This window comes from Opisthocomus hoazin, chromosome 9 (assembly GCF_030867145.1).
Source record: "Opisthocomus hoazin isolate bOpiHoa1 chromosome 9, bOpiHoa1.hap1, whole genome shotgun sequence".
Classification (NCBI taxonomy): Eukaryota; Metazoa; Chordata; class Aves; order Opisthocomiformes; family Opisthocomidae; genus Opisthocomus; species Opisthocomus hoazin.
The window spans coordinates 19,219,643-19,239,709 of record NC_134422.1 but is presented as its reverse complement, the minus strand read 5'-3'; the positions used below and the strand labels follow the sequence as shown (position 1 = coordinate 19,239,709).

The window sequence follows — 20,067 nt, the reverse complement described above, 5'->3', positions numbered from 1 at the left end:
TCTAATAACCTACCCTGTGGTGAGATTATCTGTGCCCACTTCCAGACAGTTTTCAAGGCTGTAGTAGGTGGCATACATTGATGCTGTGCTGTGCATCTCTCAAGAAATTCAGCTCCACCTGCAAGAATTTACTGTTCATAGCTGCTCCTATTTGTTTCATCTTCACAAGCTTTCTCATTTCTATGTCTCTGTCCTTTTTGAAACTGGATGCAACTACTGTGAATGCTTGGCCTTTGTCAAGCCTGTGGGAATTTTGAATATAAGAACAGGAACAGCCAGTGTGAGTTAAAGATGTAGGACAAGATCTTGCACATTAATGAGGACCAAAAGAAGAGCTGCATCTCTTCTGTGGCTTCCCCATCCAACTGCTCCGTGAAACAATACTGGAGTCTAATGTAGTCTATGTTATATTCCAATGCTGCAGTGTCCAGACAACACAGGGGTTGCCTGAAGTACAGTTTTGGTTGTATTTCCCACACTCTTTGCCCATCTGATCTCGCTCAGCATACCCCCTCTGTCCTTCTGGTCAGGCAGGCAGTCTGCAGGCTCAGTACTACACACGCTTAAAGCTGGCATTTCGGTCCATGTGGATTCTGTGTCACCTGCTGGGTCCCGACTTTGTTCATTTGATTTGATTATAAGAGCTTGTTAATGAATTTCACTATCCCATCACCAACAGAGGTGACTCTTATCTTTTCTGTAGATTTTATGTTCTGGTACCGCTATGTCCTACATATGTCTAGCACATCCTTGTCTTCGTGTAAGATGAGGCATTTGATTTCCCTCAGTTTATTCATTGGATTTTTAGCATTTGCGTAAAAGTATGTGTTGCTGCAGTGTTTGTTTCCTTCTTCATGTCCCGTTTGAAATGCACTCTCTTTGTCCATTCCTTATTTCTTCTCTCTGGCCTCTTCTGCACTCCGAAAGGCACTATTTCTAAGCCTCTGCTGATGGCATACTGAACTGCGTGTTCCCCACACCTGCTGGTCTTCAGTATATAGGTTAATCAATTACAATCTTTAAATGCCAGCAGTTTAGCCCCCAATGAGTCCACCCTTCCCACACAGGCTCTTTTTATGTCAGAAGTGCTCCCAAGTCCAGATCAATCTGAAATTTTGCTCATTATACCATTGCCTCAGCTGCACGTTGAAAGTTTGCCCCTTTCTGCCACACATAAGGCAGTGAGGGCATTTTGGAGAGTGCCGTTGGGGAGGGTCTTATCTTCATCTTCCCTTCAGCAAGATGAATTTTGCCTGTAGAACATCATAGAATCATAGAACGCTTTGGGTTGGAAGGGATCTTAAAAGGCCATCTAGTCCAACCCCCCTGCAATGAGCAGGGACGTCTTCAACTAGAGCAGGTTGCTGAGAGCCCCGTCCAACCTGACCTTAAATGTTTCCAGGGATGAGGCATCGACCACCTCTCTGGGTAACCTGTTCTAATGTTTCACTGCCCTCACTGTAAAAAATTTCTTCCTTGTAACTAGCCTGAATCTACCCTCTTTAGTTTAAAACCATTGCCCCTTGTCCTGTTGCAACAGACCCTGCTAAAACGTTTGTCCCCATTTTTCTTACAAGCCCCCTGTAAGTACTGGAAGGCCACAATAAGGTCTCAAACCACAGGCTCTTCCCCAGAACTTTTAGGGAACTGTTCTGTTTTGCATGTTTAAACAAGAGAAAAAAAAAGCCTTTTTATTTAAATTTAAAAGCTCTTCCACCTGAATTACTTTGTTTAAAAATATTTCCCAAATTATAACTGATGTTCTTTCAAACCATTCGTCCAAACTAGGTTTTTTGCAAAAAATGTAATGTGGTACAAAATATCATCTGAGTTTCCAGCTCCCGCAATCATTTTGAGTAATGATCCTACACTGGCACAGTGACAACAGCAAACAGTTTTTGAGGAGACTGAGCATATTAACAGGGCCAGTAGACCTACTACACCGAGGCACAATTTTCACTAAAATTGCACAGTGTAGGTGTCAGAGACCCTTTTTTAAAGTGCTACAGAAGTGTATCATTTACCATTTACCTTACGATTTTAAGCATCTCTCTGAATGTTAAAGTACTGCTTGTATTATTTTGTTGTTGCTCCAGGAGCACGCAGAGATCCCAGCAGGAGTCAAAGCCAAACCAACACCCAAAGACATTCCCTGCTGTCAACACACAAAGATGCAGAGCGTATGTGTCCACACTCCTTTCTTTGCCTTATTTCTCAAACTTGTTTCTCATATTTCAGTGGCCCTTGTCTAACGTGAGTTTGAACACACAGCAGGACAGAGCCGGAGGCAGCAGGACATAAGTTGGCACTGTCACATTTGAGTAAAAAAGGAGGTTGGTATTAGAATAAAGGTTTGTAAGTCCTTTTATTATTTCTAGCAGTTACCTACCATGTTGCTGTGCAGTAGGAGAAACAGAACAGTCTCTAAAATGCATAAGAACATCTAGCCTATTTATTATGAATGATGACACTTTAAGAGAGTCAAATGTAAGGCTTCCTAACAATAATAAACCCTTCAAATGGAACGAAAGACTCAAAACCTTGGAACTCCTGCCAAAGATTCACAGAGAGATTGTTAAAGAGATGTAAGAAATACATAAAAATTCAGCGGAGAGCGTGTGATTTCATCTTCAGTTTACTGTGCAATATGACAGTTTCATAATGTGCTAAAAGGTTAGGCTGCTGCCACTGAAACAGGAAATCTAACGCAACAACAGAGAAAACCCATTTTCCTTTGTGTTCCCTTTTTGCTAAAAGCAAAATATTCTTTAATGTTTAAAAATAATTAATTCCTCAACGCCCAGTTAAAAAAAGCAAGCCAGCAAACGAAGTGTCCATGAAGAAAAGACCATCCAGGTGGAGTTAATGCAAAAACCCAAGTCAAAGTCATTGCTTAAAGAGCTCTCTGGATACGATCTCTCTGTATCCAAATCAGTTGCTGGATGCTTGTCACCTCCCCTTTGAATTTTAGTGATTTTTTTTTTCATGGCCATTTATGGGATTAACTCAAGTAAACCAAACTTGTGTATACGTCAAATAAGTATCAGCTGGCTTTTAGCCACACTTATGGTAAAATTTGCAGTTGTCTAGTTTTATCTTCCATTAAACTATCTTTAAACATGTCCAGGGCTGATATTTTAAATGGTTAGCTGGCACTTCACTCAAACCAGAGCCACGTTCTAATATTAAACTTAGCAGCAGAAGACTGAAACCTCTGTGTGCTGGCTGCGTTGTGGGCACCGTAATTTTGTCAGAGAAGGTGCTCTGCCTCAGGAAATAACTTCGCTCCTGCAACTTTCGTAAGCTCTCATTTGTTTGGCTGTTGGTTTTTTTGGTTGGTTGGTTGGTTGATTTTGTTTTTGGTTTGGTCTTGGTTTGTTTCTGTAAAGGCCTGGGTATCGCAAGCACCAGTGTTACAAGGTGGAGAAAGTAATAAATAACTTGTGTTTCCTGTTCAGATGTCACAGTTTCAAAGTCACTGCTGGGGGGAACAAAGAGCAGAACTTACCATCTCGAGAGCCTCTTCCCACTCTTGGGAGATGCTGGAGGTAGCAAATCCTTTCCCAGCATTCCCTTCGGGCTCACTGCTATTTGGATGCGCTTAACCTAGCCAGAAAAACTGGATCACAACGTGTTGATTGTAAAAGAGGGAGGGAGGTTGCTCATGCAAAGTATCTGTTTCATGTGGTGAGCAGAAGAGAGATGGGGTGGAGATTTATGGATAGACAGGTGTTGACACTTTCTGCCTGTAATGATATTGTTACAAACATAGGGGCATAAAAGCAAAGAATTTTTCTGTTGATAAGCAAGAAAGACTCCTGCTAGGAACAGAAGGCTCATAGTCATGATGTTGGCACCTCGAAAGGCTTTTTTGACTGAAAAGACAAAGTAATCTGCTTGGAAGAAAGAGAAAAGGCTGCTGTGCACTACTGTCGGCTCTGTGGCCCTGTACCTGAAACTCTGTATTTGGTTATCTCTGTAGGCACGGCTGAAGTTTGCTCTGCTATTAGTGCTGCTTTGCAATGAGCTGTAGGTATTCATGGGGATGTGATAACATTTGTGATCTGCAATACAGAAGTTGTTCACTGATTATGCTGTGAGTAATGCTGCTTTGCAGCTCACATTAAATGCAGAAGCCTTACTGCTAAAGCTAAGATAAATCCTTTAAGAAGTAGGCTTTGGCACTGTTATAATTCGATAAGCTTCGGTACAAACTCACTTTTTCAATTAACAGAGAACTGTATTAGAGTTCCATAGGTTATCATATGACATACACTGATTTGAATTTTTTTCCTGCACTGTTCTTTCCAAAATACTGTTTGGTTGGTTTGTTTTCATCTGCAGAGTGATTGCTCCCTTTACAGCCATCTGCCTCAAGGAAATATTTTTCATCTTAAACCTGACATGATTAAAACATGAATGGCAAGAGAAGGCCAAGAGTCTTCCACGGGAGAGACTGCGTAGGTCAGAGGATCAGCAAATTCAGCAGAGAAAAGGTTGTTTGAGATGTTGCCTTTGCAAGCTAGTTCCGTTAGGAAGAGATGTGCAGGAACTTTTCACCTGTCTGGGGACAAGAAAGACGCTGTACCATGGGGTAGAGAGGAACGAGAGAACTTTCCAAGTTCTACTCTCCAACTATAGCAGTGATATGCAGAACTAATACCAGAAACAGATACCAGTTGATGTGCACCAGCTCTTTAGGGATCTAGAAGCACATTGACTCTACTCAGGTGATGAGTGGTAGCCTGGAGTTACAGGTGGCAGCTGGTCATCTCGTAGTGGACATGGGGGCTGGCTTTTCTGGGTAGGTTCTGTGGATTTCCAGTTGAGCTCTTGGGATACGAGACTATCAACAGATATTTTCCAGTGCCCAGATCCTTCTAATTCCTGTAGTACTGGTCTGTGTGGCAGTGCATCCTACAGAGATCAGTGTTGTCACGGTGGGTTTTGCCTTGCGCAGGCTGCCAGGCAGACTGACAGACCTTTGCCTTAGCAGGGGATTGCATCGCATCAGAGTGCACAGAATTTGGTTAGCCACCGAGACATGGTGCAAGCCCACTGAGGGCTTGACAACCACAATGTGCATCTTAGCGTTTAATTGATCATTACCACAGACCACAAAACATTGTACTGCAACTAATTTTATCTTAGTAGAAGACAAAAAAAAAAAGACACAACAGACCAAAAAATAAGTATTTGTGTTCAGGCTTTTTTTTTAATGCCCTTGATATAGAAAACAGTAAAACTACCATTTACGTGTGATTTTCAATAACTTCCTATTTTTCAAACTTCTATCATCAAAACACTGACTTCTTGTTTCGTGCGTGAAGCACTTGAACCGAACAGCTGTACAGGTGTGAGTCGATGTACTCTTCATCTGTCTGCTGCTTGGCTGGGGCAGAGGGAAGGGGTGTATTTTGGTGGGCTCCCCAGGGCTGTACAGTGTGTAACTCCTTCACATTAATGTATGACAGAGTTTAAGTGCAGGGCACACACATGCACTCAAAACTGAAACTAAGAGGCATGAGTGCAAACAGCGATCTTTCCGACCCTTGGGCATTCTTCAACGTCTGAGTCAAGGATCAGGGTCTGATCCTGTGTTTATCCAGCATGGTATTTTATAAACAGATCAAATGAAATAGGACCTCAAATTGGAAGTGCATATTGGAGAACATGTTACATACATTAAGATACCTTAAAAGAACCTCCCATCTATTAATATACATATTTGCTGATACATGTTCTGTAAATAGGATGCTGCTAATTTCAGAGTTGCTGGTGTACGTTCAGTAAATACGCACTGCATGCTATTAGTTTCAAACTCTTTACTACTCTCCATACCGAAACTGGCACAGTCAATTATCACATCGACCATAGCACGCATTTGGAAAGGATCATGGAGATGCAGGGTTCACGCCTACTGCTTCTTGTTATGGTGTTTTATTTAAAAACAGACACATCACCCCACCACGAATTTAATTTCAGTTTCAATAGCTTGCTTTTGTACCAGGCTCACCAGTGGGGAATTTCTGCCTCCCACTCTCTGCATGGAGACTTTAAAGCTTTGCTCTTACAGAAACCGAATCATTTCTGGTAGCACAGTTTCGATTCTGCTGCTGCTATGGACCTCTCTCCGCCTGAACCTCATTTCTGATTTTTCAAATAGCTCCTGCCTTGGCAGCCCAGTGTCACGCTGCGGTTTCCAGCAGGAGAGAACATTTGCTCACTTACGGATGCCTGGTTTTGTTCACTGTCTTTCCGCCCAATTCCCAGCCCGGCACACCCTCGGCTCCTGCGTTCCCCGGATGTCCAGATTCCTACATACGATGGGCACATTTGCAGCTCATAAAACAGACTGCGCATTGCACTTTCCATCTTTATGGAAATCCATTATTTCTTTCCCTGAACGACCGCTCCTCCAGGTCTAATCACAAAAGATTTTCCTAGCCAAATATTTTTTTCTTGTGACTTTGCAAGCGCTTTCTTGCACAGCTGGGGTTCGAGCTACACAGCCTTTCCAGGTCAGCGCCGACCCGCCCGGTGCGCAGCTATCACCAGGCGCGATTTCATTTTACCTGGTTCGCGGCAGTTTCTCGGCTTTCTCTTCTCCTCCTTCAGGCCAACTGGTTCTCCGCCTCTTTGTGTTTTTATTTTTGGGTTTTATTTTTGGGTTCTGTAACTTCCTGCAGCGAGCATCATCACTTTCTCAGCCACAGTTCGTCCAACTGCTCCCAGTCTCATCCCCTCCTCCCCCTTCCCTGGCAGAAGCGGATCAGGCAATCGCAGCTGTAGCTGCTCGCTCCCAGAACACCCGTAGGAACCATGGCAAGGCCGCCCGGCCCGCTCCTGTCCCCTCTTCAGCTTGGCGAAGGTCCGGTCAGCCCCCACGGGCAGCTCTGCAGAGGCAGGCCCGTACCGGGAGAGGCGGGGGTCCGCACCGAGGAGGGCGGGGAGGGCTCCGAGGCCCGGCCTTGGGGGTCCCCGATGCTCCCTGTGGCGGCCGCCCGCCGCTCCCCGACGCAAGGGCTGCTGAGGCGGGAGGACCCCGCACGGTGACGCCCGGCCCGCTCGGCCGGCCCCCGGCAGGGCAGCGGCGGTTAGTAATGTGTTATTTGACCCATTTTTAGGCATTTTACTTCAGTGTCTGCTGGTATTTGTTAGCTTTGGTTTATATTCTCTACAGAGTTTGCCTTTTCTTCACTTTGAGCACTTATGCTTAACATTTCTTTCTCAACTGAACTTCTATGTCTTTTTAGTTTTAACTTTCATTACCATGCGATAATTAGGTCTGCTTTGCTATTTTTTTCCTTCATTTTTCCTCGGGTTTTCCTCAATTTTTTTGCCTTCTTTCTTTTTCTCTTCACTTTTCCCTCTTTTTTTTTCCTTTCGTCCTTTTTGCCTCCTTTCTTTTTCTCTTCACTATTCTCTCTTTTTTTTTTTTTTCCCTTTCCTGCTTTTCCCTTTATTTCCCCCATGTTTGTTCTCACCTTTACTCTCACTTCCCCACTCGTGACCTCCCCGCCGGGGCCGGCCCTTCCCCGCCGCCTCGACCCCTCACGCCCGGCCACCGCCCTGGCCCCGCCCCGCCCCAACTCGCCTCAAACCCAGGGCCGCGCTCCTCCTGACAACAAGTGACGCTCCCCGGGGCGGGCCAATCCGGCGGGCGGCTTGCCATCCCGGCCAGCCGGCGGCGGGCACGACGCCCTAGCAGCGCGAGCCCGGCAGCGCGGCCGCTCCGCGCAGCCTGCGCGCCGCGGGGAGGATGGCGCGGGCGGCGGGGCTCCGCCGGGCGGCCTGCGGCCTCGTCTGGCTCCTCGTCTGCTGCGCGGCTCGCCGGGACCCCTCAGGTGAGCCGGGCGCCCACCTTGCCGGGCGGGGAGGGAAGCGCTGCGGGGGTGCGCTGCAGCGCAAGGGGCACGGAAGGCGGTTTTCCACCCCAGCGGGTGCCTGAGAGGGGAAGGCGGCGCGGTGACGGGCCTTCCGCCCCGGTGGTTCCCGGCCCCTCCGGGCGTTGCTCTGGGTGGCAAAGTCCAACTGCGTGGAAACAACGTGGGAAACTTACAAGGAGGAGCGAAAAAGGGAGGAAAAAAACACCCCAGCAAATCCCCAAGCCGGACTGTGCCCGTCGCTTGGGGCGTCGCGAAAGCCGCCGCTGCCCCGCCGGCCCCCGGCGCCACGTTCCCGGAGCCCGCGGTGCCGGGAGGGCGGCGGGCGGGCCCCCGGGCTGCCCCCTGCAGAGGAGCCGTAACCCGAACGCGGGCCGGTCGCCTGCAGGGCGCCGAGCCGTCGTTTTTTGTTCGCAGCTTTGCGGTCGGAGGGAGAGGAAGGAGGCTTACCCCGTCCTTCGGAAAATAGGTGGAAAAGTTGCATGTTGAGCGAATTCTCCGAAGGAAAAGCCGCTCGCTTGGTGAGAGCTGCTGGGAAATGAGTGCAGCTCTTCGCTAAATAGTTGTGCCCCAGGTGCTTTGATATCCTTCGGCAGGAACAGGTTTCGTTCTGTAGCTAAAGGTGTCAGGTAAAGCTTTATTGGCCAGAGTGTTTAACTGACGTAATTGAGCACTGGTATTAATAAATTGCTGTACAGAGAGATTTGGTGAGACACCATCAGCAGTTTTTCTCGGGAAATTTTAAAAAGTGGTTTTCTTCTTGGTGTCAGAATGAGGGTTGTGTGGGAAGAAGTGAAAGAAGAACGAGGAAAGGGAAGATCTGAGAAGAGGCAGAGAACACGTTACAAGAAATTGAAAAGAAGAAGAAAGGCTGGAGAAGAGAATAAAAAGCAAAAAGCAGATACAGTGCTGAAAAAGCACAGGGTGAAAAGATACCACAAAAACAGGTTTGGTTGTTCAAATGTCTTATTTAGTTGATGGAGAGGAAGAAAGAGACAGTTGGTTAAAATATGCTGTTTAGGAAAAGTCACTCCGGTAGGTGGCTGACTTAGAGATTCTTCATTGCAGTTTGAGCAGCTCAGTACTATTTAGATACTATTTGGCACTTACACAGTGGAAAACTCACGACTGTACTGGGAAGTAGTGGTAAAATTCACTGCATAACGTCACTGAATATTTTCCTTGCTGTTCAGCCAAATCTATTATTAAGTCATATTAAAAAAACACAGTAGGAATGTGATTGACAGTGCATTACTATTAAATACAAAATGCTACTCAGCAGATTCCTTATTTAAACAGCAGAGTAATAATAGCCTTGTGCGTCTGGGACAACCAAGGTCCACATCAGCCTGGTTAGTGAAAGTTTTATGCTGTGGGGACATCTTTATTGTTACGTAGAAATAGTTTTGGGGCATTTTTTTCTTGGTCGTTGTAAACCTACTGCCAGTTGTCATAGAGGTGTTCTTGTACTGGCAGAGGTGTCAGCTTGTATCTGTAGCGTGATCTATATCTTTTTAAAATTGTGTATTATGCCTTGTCAACTCTTTTTTTTTTTTTCTTCTTTTTAATGACAAGCTATGTCACAGCTGAAAGTGAAGCTGAGGTTCTTGTATCATTTTGAAAATGATACTCCTGATCTTTGTGTGGCATCTTTGGTGGGATAGTTGTTCTAAAACTCTATCCCAAAAGGAGTACCAGTTATTTTAGTAATGCTGCCGTTGCACCCGCAAACTGATTCAATTATGATACACAGCATCATAGCCTCATATACGATACACTGGTTGTTGTTTTTTTTTTTTTTTTTTAAAAAGTGCTTACTAAGTGAAGATTATTATTAACTATATTTTATGGTACATGCTGTGTGCTACTGTATTTGCAGATAGGCGTGAAGACATGATTCTCTACCAGTAAGCTAGCAAATTAAACAGAGGTAGGTCCAATCAGTATGTGTTTAAAAAAGTCCAATCGTATAAATAAGAACTCTTCCTTTAATTTTATCTCCTCTCATTTTATGATGACAGTGAAAGAGGTCTTTTTTCGCCCCCCCCCCCCCCCCCGAAGTAAAGAATACTCACTAAAGAGCAGGAAAATGTACTTAAGGTGGCTTATGTGAAACCAATAGTATAATGTACAAACAGCAGTTGCTGTACTTTTCTGGTAGTGTGTCTCAGAATGTGATTATGCTTTTAAAGATGAATTTCCTGTGAAAGTGATACTGAATCATACCCATATGTGGACCTTTGTTCTTATACAGGCAATGATAATTTTACCATTCGCCATGACAGACTGAACAACTGCATGCAAGTTAAAAACTCACGGATAGTGCTAGATGACTGCAAGGAGACAAATGAAGCTTTATGGAAATGGGTATCCCAGAATCGTCTCTTTCATTTGGGGTCCAAGCAGTGCCTGGGACTTGATATATTCACCAAATCACTGTCTCGCCTGAAAATGGTTGATTGTAACTCAGGACTAATGCTGTGGTGGCGATGTGCTGATGCTTCCATCTTCGGTGCATCTCAGTACAAATTGACTGTCAAGAATAACTATGTAATTGCAAGCATAAGTGCAACAGACCAGTGGAGAAGCAACAATTCCTCCAATGACATATGTCGGTATCCATACCGTGGTAAGTTTGCACAGGGATTTGGAGGTTGCTTTGGGAGGTTTTTTTTTGAGGGCTTTTTGCCGTGTGTCTGTGCCAGTAAATTCTTAAAATTAATCATATGAAAAGACTGATTAGTAAAGCAATAGAATGTTTTGCTGTAGGGAGATATTTCAAGTATGAAGCTTTAACCATTTTTAATAATAAATACGCACAACTGCAGAAGTTGTGTTATCAAGTGGCTCTCTTAGCATGTTTAAATCCTTCTCCCCATATTTTAGTGAGACCCTGTTTAATTATGAAAGATCAACCACCACCTATGAGAACTGGCACTGTCCTCTTCACAGTGATGGTATTTTTGCTGTTATCTCAAATAAGAACAGTATTTGACCATATTTACTTTGCTGGTAGGCTGTAGAATCAAATTCGGCATGTGCTGCTAGCTTGCAACCTGTTGGACTGTCAGGAACCATCCGTTTGCTTTGCTCTGGTAGTCTGTCCACTTGCCATCAAAGCTGGTCTTGTCTGAAATCTCACACTTGCTTGAAGAAATGGTAAAAACTTGCTTTACCATATTTAAAAGCAGAATTTTCTTTCTATTTGAATTGTTCAAAGTGGCCAGTCTGAAGAGCCCAGGAGGCTCCAGTTTGAAATATTTTCCCTCTCCTGTATGTGTTGATTCCTAGAGCCTTGTTCTGTAGTACCCTGTGCAAACCACGTGGATTTCAACAGAACAATGTATTTATCCCTAACTTACCAGGAAAGGGGAAACAGGTTTCTGCTGTGTTGTGCCCCGCTCACAAGTAAAAGTATAGAATTTTCCTGTTATTTCTTTCTGTTCTGGCCTTGCTGTAGATTGTCTATAGCAAGAAGATACGGTGTTTTAAGACCACAAGTGTGATTTGCATGCTCTTAAGTTAACTGTGTCTGTACAAGCAGTAACATTGGTTTGCTGTCCTTTTCTCCCCTAGACAACTTGTATTTACTTCTTTACTTGTATTTTTTTCCCCTGCAGAGGTTTATACCAAAGATGGGAACTCCTATGGAAAACCCTGTGAGTTCCCCTTTCTGTATAATAAGACATGGCATCATGACTGCATTCAGGATGAAACGCATACGGGTGGGGCATGGTGTGCCACATCTGAAGATTATACTCGTGATGAAAAATGGGGAATCTGCTTACAACCAGGCACGTTGGGTTTCTAAGTAGACATCCTAAAAGTGTTCTTTCACTTCACATATGTACAGCTCTACCTTGGTGTAGCACGTTGCTATTAAGCTGGGTAAAAGCAGGTCCCTTTTCTATTGCAATGTTGACAGGATGATCAGCACACACTTACTCTGCAGTATATATGATTACCAGTATAAAAATTGGTAGACCTTCAGTCTTCTAATCTTTCTTTTGAAACATTCATGATGTTTCAGTATAGGTGTAGTTACAAGTACCTTCTGCTTCCTTTAAACAGAGGATGGTTGTCTTGGTATCTGGGAACGTGATCCGGGGTCTGAAAGTTGCTACCAATTTAATACACAGTCTGCTCTTTCTTGGAAGGAAGCCTATATTTCATGTCAAAGGCAAGGGGGAGATTTACTTAGCATACAGGATGCATCTGAATTAAGTTACATACAAGGTAGGTGCAATTATTCACGTACGAGTGTCAGGAAATCTTGACAAATTAATGTCAAGTGAAGACAGCGTTTCAGTTTCTGTCTTAAAATTCTGGGTGAAAACTTGATTGTACTTAAAATGCGTTGGTGCTTTCATATGTAGCAAAAACAAGTTGCTAATCTCACTTCAGAGTTTTTAATTTATCTGTGTGATTTCATTGTAGCGGCTAGCTATTGTTCATGTTTATAATGAAGAATATCCCCAAAATCTCAAATATGGGCCAGAGTGCCAGTTGGTGTTCTAGCAGCTTGTTACCTGATTGTCACGAAATCGTCATCACGATGTTCAGGCTTGGCGTGGACAAATTATCAGTGTGCCTTTGGCAATATAAAACCAAAGGGCAAACATCTGAATGCATTGGGAGGGAATACGTGAGTGGGTGATTTCCTCCTCAGTTCAAGAAATGTTGTATGTCCTGTTACAGCAGCAATCTTTCTTTCCGCAAGTCCATGCCATTTCAGATTGTGTTTTTAATTTAAAGAATACCAATAAAGAATGAGCATTTTATACTAATTGTTTTCTTAAAAATAATCAATTTAACTCCAGCCAAGGAAGACATTGCTGAGGTCTTTTGGATTGGCTTAAATCAACTGGACGTTTCTGGAGGTTGGCAGTGGTCAGATCACAAACCTTTGAATTTTCTCAACTGGCATCCAGGTAATGATGTTTCTGGTGGTATTAAACAATATTCATAACACAAACGAGCATTTTTCTTTGCTTTTTTTTTTTTTTTTTTACCCTTCTCCATCGGACTTTATGAAAGCAATCATTGTTGTTCCATTTCTGTTAGAAGTTCAGAAGCATCTTTTGCTCCTAGCCTGTGAATGTTTCTGCACTCCTGTATTTATGGATGAGTAGGCTAATGAATCACTACAAAGATAAAACTTAAATAGTATCTTTGAGGTGTGTTTTAGTAAAGAATCTACAGCTTCCCTAGCTGCTAAATTTCTCCTCCCACTGCCAGAATGGCATTGACATCTCTCAAATACTACAATTATTGATGTGTGTGCAAGAACTGACATTACTAAGAAGCCGAACTTGTGGTTTTTAAACTTTGAGGTTGCTTAAATTTGTTTCAAGGTGAAGATGAAAGAAGTATAAAATGTTTGAAAAACCTTTCTAATTACTCCCGAGTTCCTAGTAGAATTGGTGAGAGTCTTGTTTGTTTGGAATTTTCAGCATGTATTTGTAATATTCTCACAAAGATTCCATGGATGTGTTTATGTGAGAGTCCTGGAGAAACAATAATCAGGAATACTGAAGCTAGTATTGTTCTATCATTCAAGCTGAAATTGATATTTTCAAAGTGGAATTCTCTTTGTCCGTCAGTTTCTAGAACGGTGCTGCAACATGAATTCTCTGAAAAGAGAAGAAGTGGTTTCTGTTATTTCTTTGAAAGCTTTACTAAGAAATTTCTGTGAGGTTTTCCAAATGTGGTCTTTCTTTTGGAAAGGTTAAGGAGTTTTCTGCTGCTTGTACTACTGGCTGAAGCTTCTTCTGGAACTGCGGTGACACTGTAGGACTGTGATGCAGAGCTAGAGACTAGACGATCCTGAGTTATGGTGGCATAATATAGTCTGCATACCTGCTAATGCCTACCCGTCTTGTGAAAAATACTTACTGGTATCTAACAGGAATTTTGCTAGCTGCAAGTTGTGCCTATTGCTTCTTGTCCTTTCGCTGTACACCTCTGAAAAGGGCCTGGTCCTGTCTCTGTTGTACTCTCCCATGAAGAACTAAGATCCACCCTAAGCCTTTTGTATGTGAGACTGAATGAACCCAGTGCTGGGGGGTAGCTGGGATGCTCTGTGTAGGATGCAGCTTGGGTTCATATTTGAGTTCAAAGAAAGAGGAAGCCAAAAGTTACCGTTGGAAAGGGGCTTCAAGAGAAGCTGGGGACTGTAAAAACGAGTTCTCTGTGATATTTTTAATTTGGGGCCTTGTCTCAGGTTTCTGTTGAGGTAAGGGTTATGGTTAGTGTTGAGAGAAAGGGCGCAGAGCTGCGTTTGGGGTGGGGCTGGAAAGGGGCTGCCAAAGGAAACCAAGGGCTGCAAAAAGGCTTCTCCCCTGAGATATTTCTAGTCTGGGAAAGTGCTCAGCCAAGGGTTTGTTGTATTGTAAATAGAACATTCCTCCTGGTTCTATGATTAAACATTAGAAAAGAAGTCCAGACTCCTTGATTCTGAAACTTTCTCCATTACAAAAAAACTTTCTGTGGGACCTATGGTAGAAAAGGTGCCTTCATTCAAAGTAGGTTATGTTCTTCAAATACAAGGTACTGTACTATGCAAAGTATATTATTCTTGTATTGAAAAGCAATAGAAAAAAGAAGCAGTCACTACCTTAGTGTTTGATAACTTGTGCTCTTCTGTTTTCATTTGTTCCTGTCCATAGACATGCAGAGTTTATCCCCGCTGGATGGGACTAGCTGTGTGGTGATGAATGCTGTCTCAGGTCAGTGGCAGAGTTACCACTGTGGGACTGCATTGCCATATACTTGCAAGAAGTCACTCAATGAAGTGTCAAGCCTCCCAGGTAGGAAATCTGGCGTTTTTGGTTTTGTATGTTAATAGGTGTGTAATACAGAGTCTTTTTTTTCCCTCCCCAAGTCTTCTTAGGCATCTCTGCCAAAACACTTTCACAACAGCCTTGGGGTTTTTTAGCAGCGCAGAAGCAAACTCTGTATCTTCAGTGTTAAGGTGATGCCTCACAAACAGCTTTCATTCTTTGCAGCTTTCTCATTCTCAGCATAGTCCTGCCCTTTTCATCACGTTTTCCTCCATGGCTTGTGCCTTCTTTCATGTGCTACTGAAAGCCTGGAATGGGCAGTTACACCTCAAACCTTTCCATCTCTTCTTTAAGCCCATTTCTCTCACTCTTCTGGAGCTTGGATGGTACTGTTGAATTCAAATAGAAGTAGTTAAATGACCTTACTATCCTTTGAAACCAGGCCCAGCACTGGAAATCAGAGTGCAAGAGTTGGAAACTTGGCCAGTGTATAAGCTTTACTGGATCCATAACAGCTCTTGCAAGATAAAAGTAAATAATACAGTAGGAAAACCAGAACAGTTTAAGGCTTTATTCTCTCCTCCCTACACACACACATACAGTCCTTCCATTTTTACGATGTCCAGCTGTGATACATAACTGCTTCCATGCTTCTGGCCATGTACGTACACCTGGCTATCCCTGGCCTGTTCTTCCATGTGTGCTTTGGCCTTACCCAGTTTGCAGGGCTCATGCTTGTGGGGCTCTTGTGGGAAGACTTACTGGGAGATGATTGTCCTTGGATGAGGGGAGAACTAGGGGGTAAGAGGATGAAGCAGTGTCCCGGAGGTGGAAAGTGTCATGGAGTGTCACTGGCTAAGGCACATTCTCTCTGGCTTCCCCAGGGAAGGTGTGTGCCTTTGAGGAAAAAAAAAAATAGTAAGCAATTTCGATTTAACTAAAGTGGTTCAAATTTTAAAATGTTCCCTTGAAAACTAGTTGTCAGTTAGCCATCCTTATTTGTTCTCTGGCTCTTTAGTTGGGGGGTGTGGAGTTGTTTTTAATTAAAAGCCAAAATTCTAGTGATTAGAGTATTTTAAAGTATATTTTGAACCAGAAGGGCTGTTAGTATACAACTTTTTCAGTGTGCCTTAATACTGGTTTGAATTCTTAAATATTTTAGTTTTCAGAAGAAAAAATGTTTAAGCATTTGTTTCATTGCAAGCAATTAAAAGTTGGTCTTAATGCGTGGTGCTGTATGTAGATAGTAATGCCCTATAAAAGTGCAAACTCCTGCCAAAACAAAAAAAGCAGCTTTTTGTTGAAGTTGCTATCCTGCAATGAAGTAACTTGTTATGCCTTTAATGGCTTTTGAAATCTTGCTTACTGGTACTTCTGAACCTTTTGCTTGCACTAAGACCAGCTTAGCGTAATACATTCCAGCTTTTTACTCCTACTAACTTCTTTCTCCTTCTGCCTTCCTCCTGGCCCCAAAATATTACTAATCCCCATAACGCTGCTTAGTCAAGCTTATGTGCTTGACGAAGTAGTGACCATTTCTTAAAATATTAGCCCTGAAGAGATGTGAACGCATCCTGACTGCTGCTTTCAGGCTGTTTTCAAAGTGCTGCCAGAGTTAAAACACAAGAAATTGCTGACCCGTTGCACTAGCCAATGTAAAACAAAAGCCTCTGCTTCTGTTTCTCTTCACTACTAGAGTTTTGGAGACACTTGGATACTCGCTGTGATTTGGGCTGGCTTCCCCACAACGGTTTTTGCTACATGCTGGTAAACAACCAGGTGCCTTGGAGTACAGCAGATGAGTCGTGCAAAGCAAATAAGAGTAACCTCATCAGCACACACTCCTTAGCAGATGTTGAACTGGTTGTTACAAAGCTTCGTAATGGTGAGTTGGGGGACCTGTAAAGGTGAAGCACCAAGTGCTGCACACTGTAAATTACAAACAGCTTTCCATGTTCTAGCACGTGATTGTCATAACCTCTAGCTTTGAAATGGAGGTGCTAATGCTGAGCTTGTCCCCCGGCTAGTGCTGAATGTTGCTGTTCAGGTCCAGTCCCTCTGTATTAGCTCTTGCTTTCATTTGATCTATTTTATTTATTTATTTATTTATTGGGCTAACCTACTTCTAATTGCCTAATACCTTGTGTTTAGTTTTCTCATTCAAAGAGAATTGTAGATAGTTGGGTCAATATTTGGCTACCGGGTCACTGAACTAATAAATGTTACCTGTACTCTGTGGTCTTATGTTTTTGTGTGCACTCTAAAAATTAAATTTGGTTGAGCTTTTTTTACTTGAGTGTTCATTATTTCTGCGTTTGTCTTTTCTTCCATTTGTTATCTTCTCTGTGAAACTTCTTCACATTCATGAATAGAAGGTAAGAAACAAGATAATGAAAATGTACTGTACTTGTCTCGAATCACTTTTCTCACTGTAAGAAAAAAAAATTGTAGCATTTATGCCATGCAGTATAATGATAAAAATATAATTTTGCTGATTTCACGTAGTTTGAATATTATTTTGAAATTATGAAGTTGTCCTAATTTTGAATTACAGATGCTGAAGAAGAAATATGGATGGGTCTCAGGAATGAAGATGTACCAACCTTGTTCAAATGGTCAGATCGCTCAGCTGTGGTTTTTACATATTGGGATCAGAATGAACCAAAAGTTCCTTTTAACAGCACTCCTAACTGTGTGTCTTATTCAGGCAAGGTAGGAATAACGTGTTGGGTTTTTTTAGTTTTTTTTCCGTCATAGTAGAGGCAACACTGATGTGCGTAAAAAGTCAAGGGGAGGGTAAAGCAGATAACTGGTTTTATTTGTGGAATAATCTTTAAAATACAGATAATAATTTTTCTACAAGCAAATTTCTTAAAACTATAGCTGACACTTGGTAGCTGTGTACTGCAAAGAATGGAAGAAATTGCTCGCAGTGCTGAGACTACCTCTGCTGTTGGCCAGCCCATTGTCCTTGTCGCTCTGCATGTTGGGTTACCGTATTCTTGCGTGTCTGTGGCAGAGAGCTGGGAAGGAGATGGGCTGAAGTATTGAAAGGAAAAGCTGAGTTCAGTCATCTCCAGGACCTATGTGGGGGACCCCATCTGAGGATGGGTAGTGAGATACCTCAGTAAGAGGGGAGGAGAGGACAGGCACTGGGGGCATACAGTACAGAAGCAGCAAGGGCGGGTGGGGGAAGGAGGTTACAAAGATGAGTGGAGAGGGAAGCAGGCTGTATCCTGCCTCCCACATTCAGCAGAGAACTGGAGCAAGAATCTGCTTGCTGTGCTGTCCGGCTGACAGTGGAGCTCATGTGCCCAGTTCTTCTGAGCTACCTGCTCCCTGCCTCTGCAGAAAGCTGAGCAAGTCCCCTGTACCCATTCGCACCCTGATCTGGGAGAGTTGGCACCACCATGGCCTTTTCTTCCCTTTTCAGATGTGATCCAGAATCCTGCCATCTCCACATTTGACAGCTTTCTATCTCCCTTCCAAACATGCACCTATGCATATAATCCAGGGCATCCTGCCCACAGTATTTTTGCTAGAGGCATTTTTTGGCTTTCGCCTATATGAAAACTCAGCCCCTGCACTGTGTAAGTTGAAAGATTTTAGAATTTTAAATACTTTTTTCCTTTCCTTCTCACAGCTGGGACAGTGGAGAGTCAGATCCTGTGAAGAAGAATTTAAATATGTGTGCAAGAAAAAAGGAGACATTTTGAATGAAACAAAATCAGATAAAAGTTGTTCATTGGAAGAGGTAACAGGATGTCTGTATTTCTTTTACTTTCACTTCGTTCAGAAATTGCATAAAATTACTTTCTTCCTCTGCTTCCCATTTCCTTCTTGCCCATACAATAAAGTCTGTGGAACATTTTGGCTGAAAAAAGACATTTATGTAGCATGAGACAAATTTCAGATTCTCCTAAGCAGGCTCTGGTTGTATTACCGCTCTGTTTATTGATGAAAGTATTGTGAGCTTGGACCCAGGAGATGTTGTGTTTCATTTATTTATTTGAAAAAAAAAAAATTGCTTTTACTAGATATATTATCAGTAATGACATTTGTTCGTGTTTTTTTGCTTTAAATAAGTTTTAAAATTTAGGATAAGCACTTTGCAACAAAGATATGCAGAGGCTGATAAATGAGATTAGGTTTCTGTTAGGCTTCACTTGGCTGTCTTTTTTGTTCTTTGACTTGAATAAAGGTGGGGGTTTTTCTGGTTGTGTGGGGTTTTTTTGGTTTTTTTTTTTTTACAGTAGAACGTATTACAGTATAAATAAGGCTTGAAAAAAAGTCTTTTCTGTCTTGAACTATCTTGGGATGGTATCACTAGCTATTTCATAATTCTTTGGTTCAGTTTTGTGTGGTGTAGTGCCTGCAACAGGAAACATGTTTACCGCTTATCTTTCTTTCTGCACAACCGTAGGGTATTTTTACTCTGTCTCTTTGGAAATCGCCAGCATGTAGAGGTTACAGCTTTCTGTGCTGTTCAGTCACCAGTGGCATTGGTAGGCTAGCAAAGAGGTAACACATTAATGTTCCTTGAAATTTCAGTATAAGTATAGGGGAAAAGATTTGAATACTAGTGAATTTTTGTAAGTTCACACATTTTCAGTATAAAATATTTTTTTCAGAAGTAAAGAAACAGTAGTAATGCCCTCTTATTATTCCTCTGTTTGAATCCTGGTGTTGGTGGAACAGCATGAAAACTCCTATTGTTTTGAACAGGACTAGGCTGTTGCCCTTGTGTTTGTCTCTCTAAACGTACACAGCAGTCAGAAGACTGCACAGTCAAGCTAAAACAGTGGTGTGTTTTATTCCCATGGTTGCATTATTTCTTAGAACTGTGAATGAATCGGAGTTGAGGATACTGGACTTTGTATGTGATGCACTGCATTTCTTTCTTGTATATGCTGTGCAGGCTTGTAGGCGCCAACCAATGATTTATTTTCTCCTGTAGATAATGCCTAAATTAGGCTGTTATGTAGAAATGTGGTTTTTGTTCTCTAACCAGGGATGGGAGAGACATGGAAACTACTGTTACAAGGTTTATAAAACAGAAGTTTCATTTGGAGCACAGTGCAATCTTACAGTGATGAACAGGTAAAACACATCTCTAATTTATGGGCATGTTTTACAGTATGATCCTGGAGATATAGTTGGAGGTTAAAACCGCTGTGCGCTAATTAGTGGTTTATAAAGAAAAAAATAGAAATAGAATTGCTTTTGTGGAGAACTGGCGAACTGTGTTTTCCATGGTGTGACAATGGTAAACCTACAGTGTAAAACCTTCTTGGAAGTATATGAATTCCCAGGCTGCTGACCCCATGTTGAATATGGGTCTGCCTGGACAACCACTTGAACTAACTCATGTAACAATATGCCTGGTTTCCAGATTGACT

At 42.7% G+C, this 20,067-nt stretch overlaps 1 protein-coding gene across 4 annotated transcripts in view; it reads left to right on the top strand.

The window, feature by feature from the left end:
• The first annotated feature begins 7,742 nt into the window (after positions 1–7,742).
• The window catches only part of LY75 (lymphocyte antigen 75), a 51,210-nt gene continuing 38,885 nt past the window's right edge, over positions 7,743–20,067 (top strand). For 3 of the 4 annotated variants that reach the window (XM_075430293.1, XM_075430291.1, XM_075430290.1), the window contains exons 1-10: positions 7,743–7,847; positions 10,141–10,515; positions 11,507–11,680; positions 11,958–12,122; positions 12,707–12,817; positions 14,555–14,695; positions 16,365–16,553; positions 17,223–17,380; positions 18,312–18,422; positions 19,680–19,768. In XM_075430293.1, the coding sequence (XP_075286408.1) occupies positions 7,763–7,847; positions 10,141–10,515; positions 11,507–11,680; positions 11,958–12,122; positions 12,707–12,817; positions 14,555–14,695; positions 16,365–16,553; positions 17,223–17,380; positions 18,312–18,422; positions 19,680–19,768 (1,598 nt within the window). In that variant the 5' untranslated portion in view covers positions 7,743–7,762. Of the gene's footprint in view, positions 7,848–8,656; positions 8,834–10,140; positions 10,516–11,506; positions 11,681–11,957; positions 12,123–12,706; positions 12,818–14,554; positions 14,696–16,364; positions 16,554–17,222; positions 17,381–18,311; positions 18,423–19,679; positions 19,769–20,067 lie in introns of all 4 variants that reach the window. The other variant, XM_075430292.1, reaches the window with a different exon arrangement.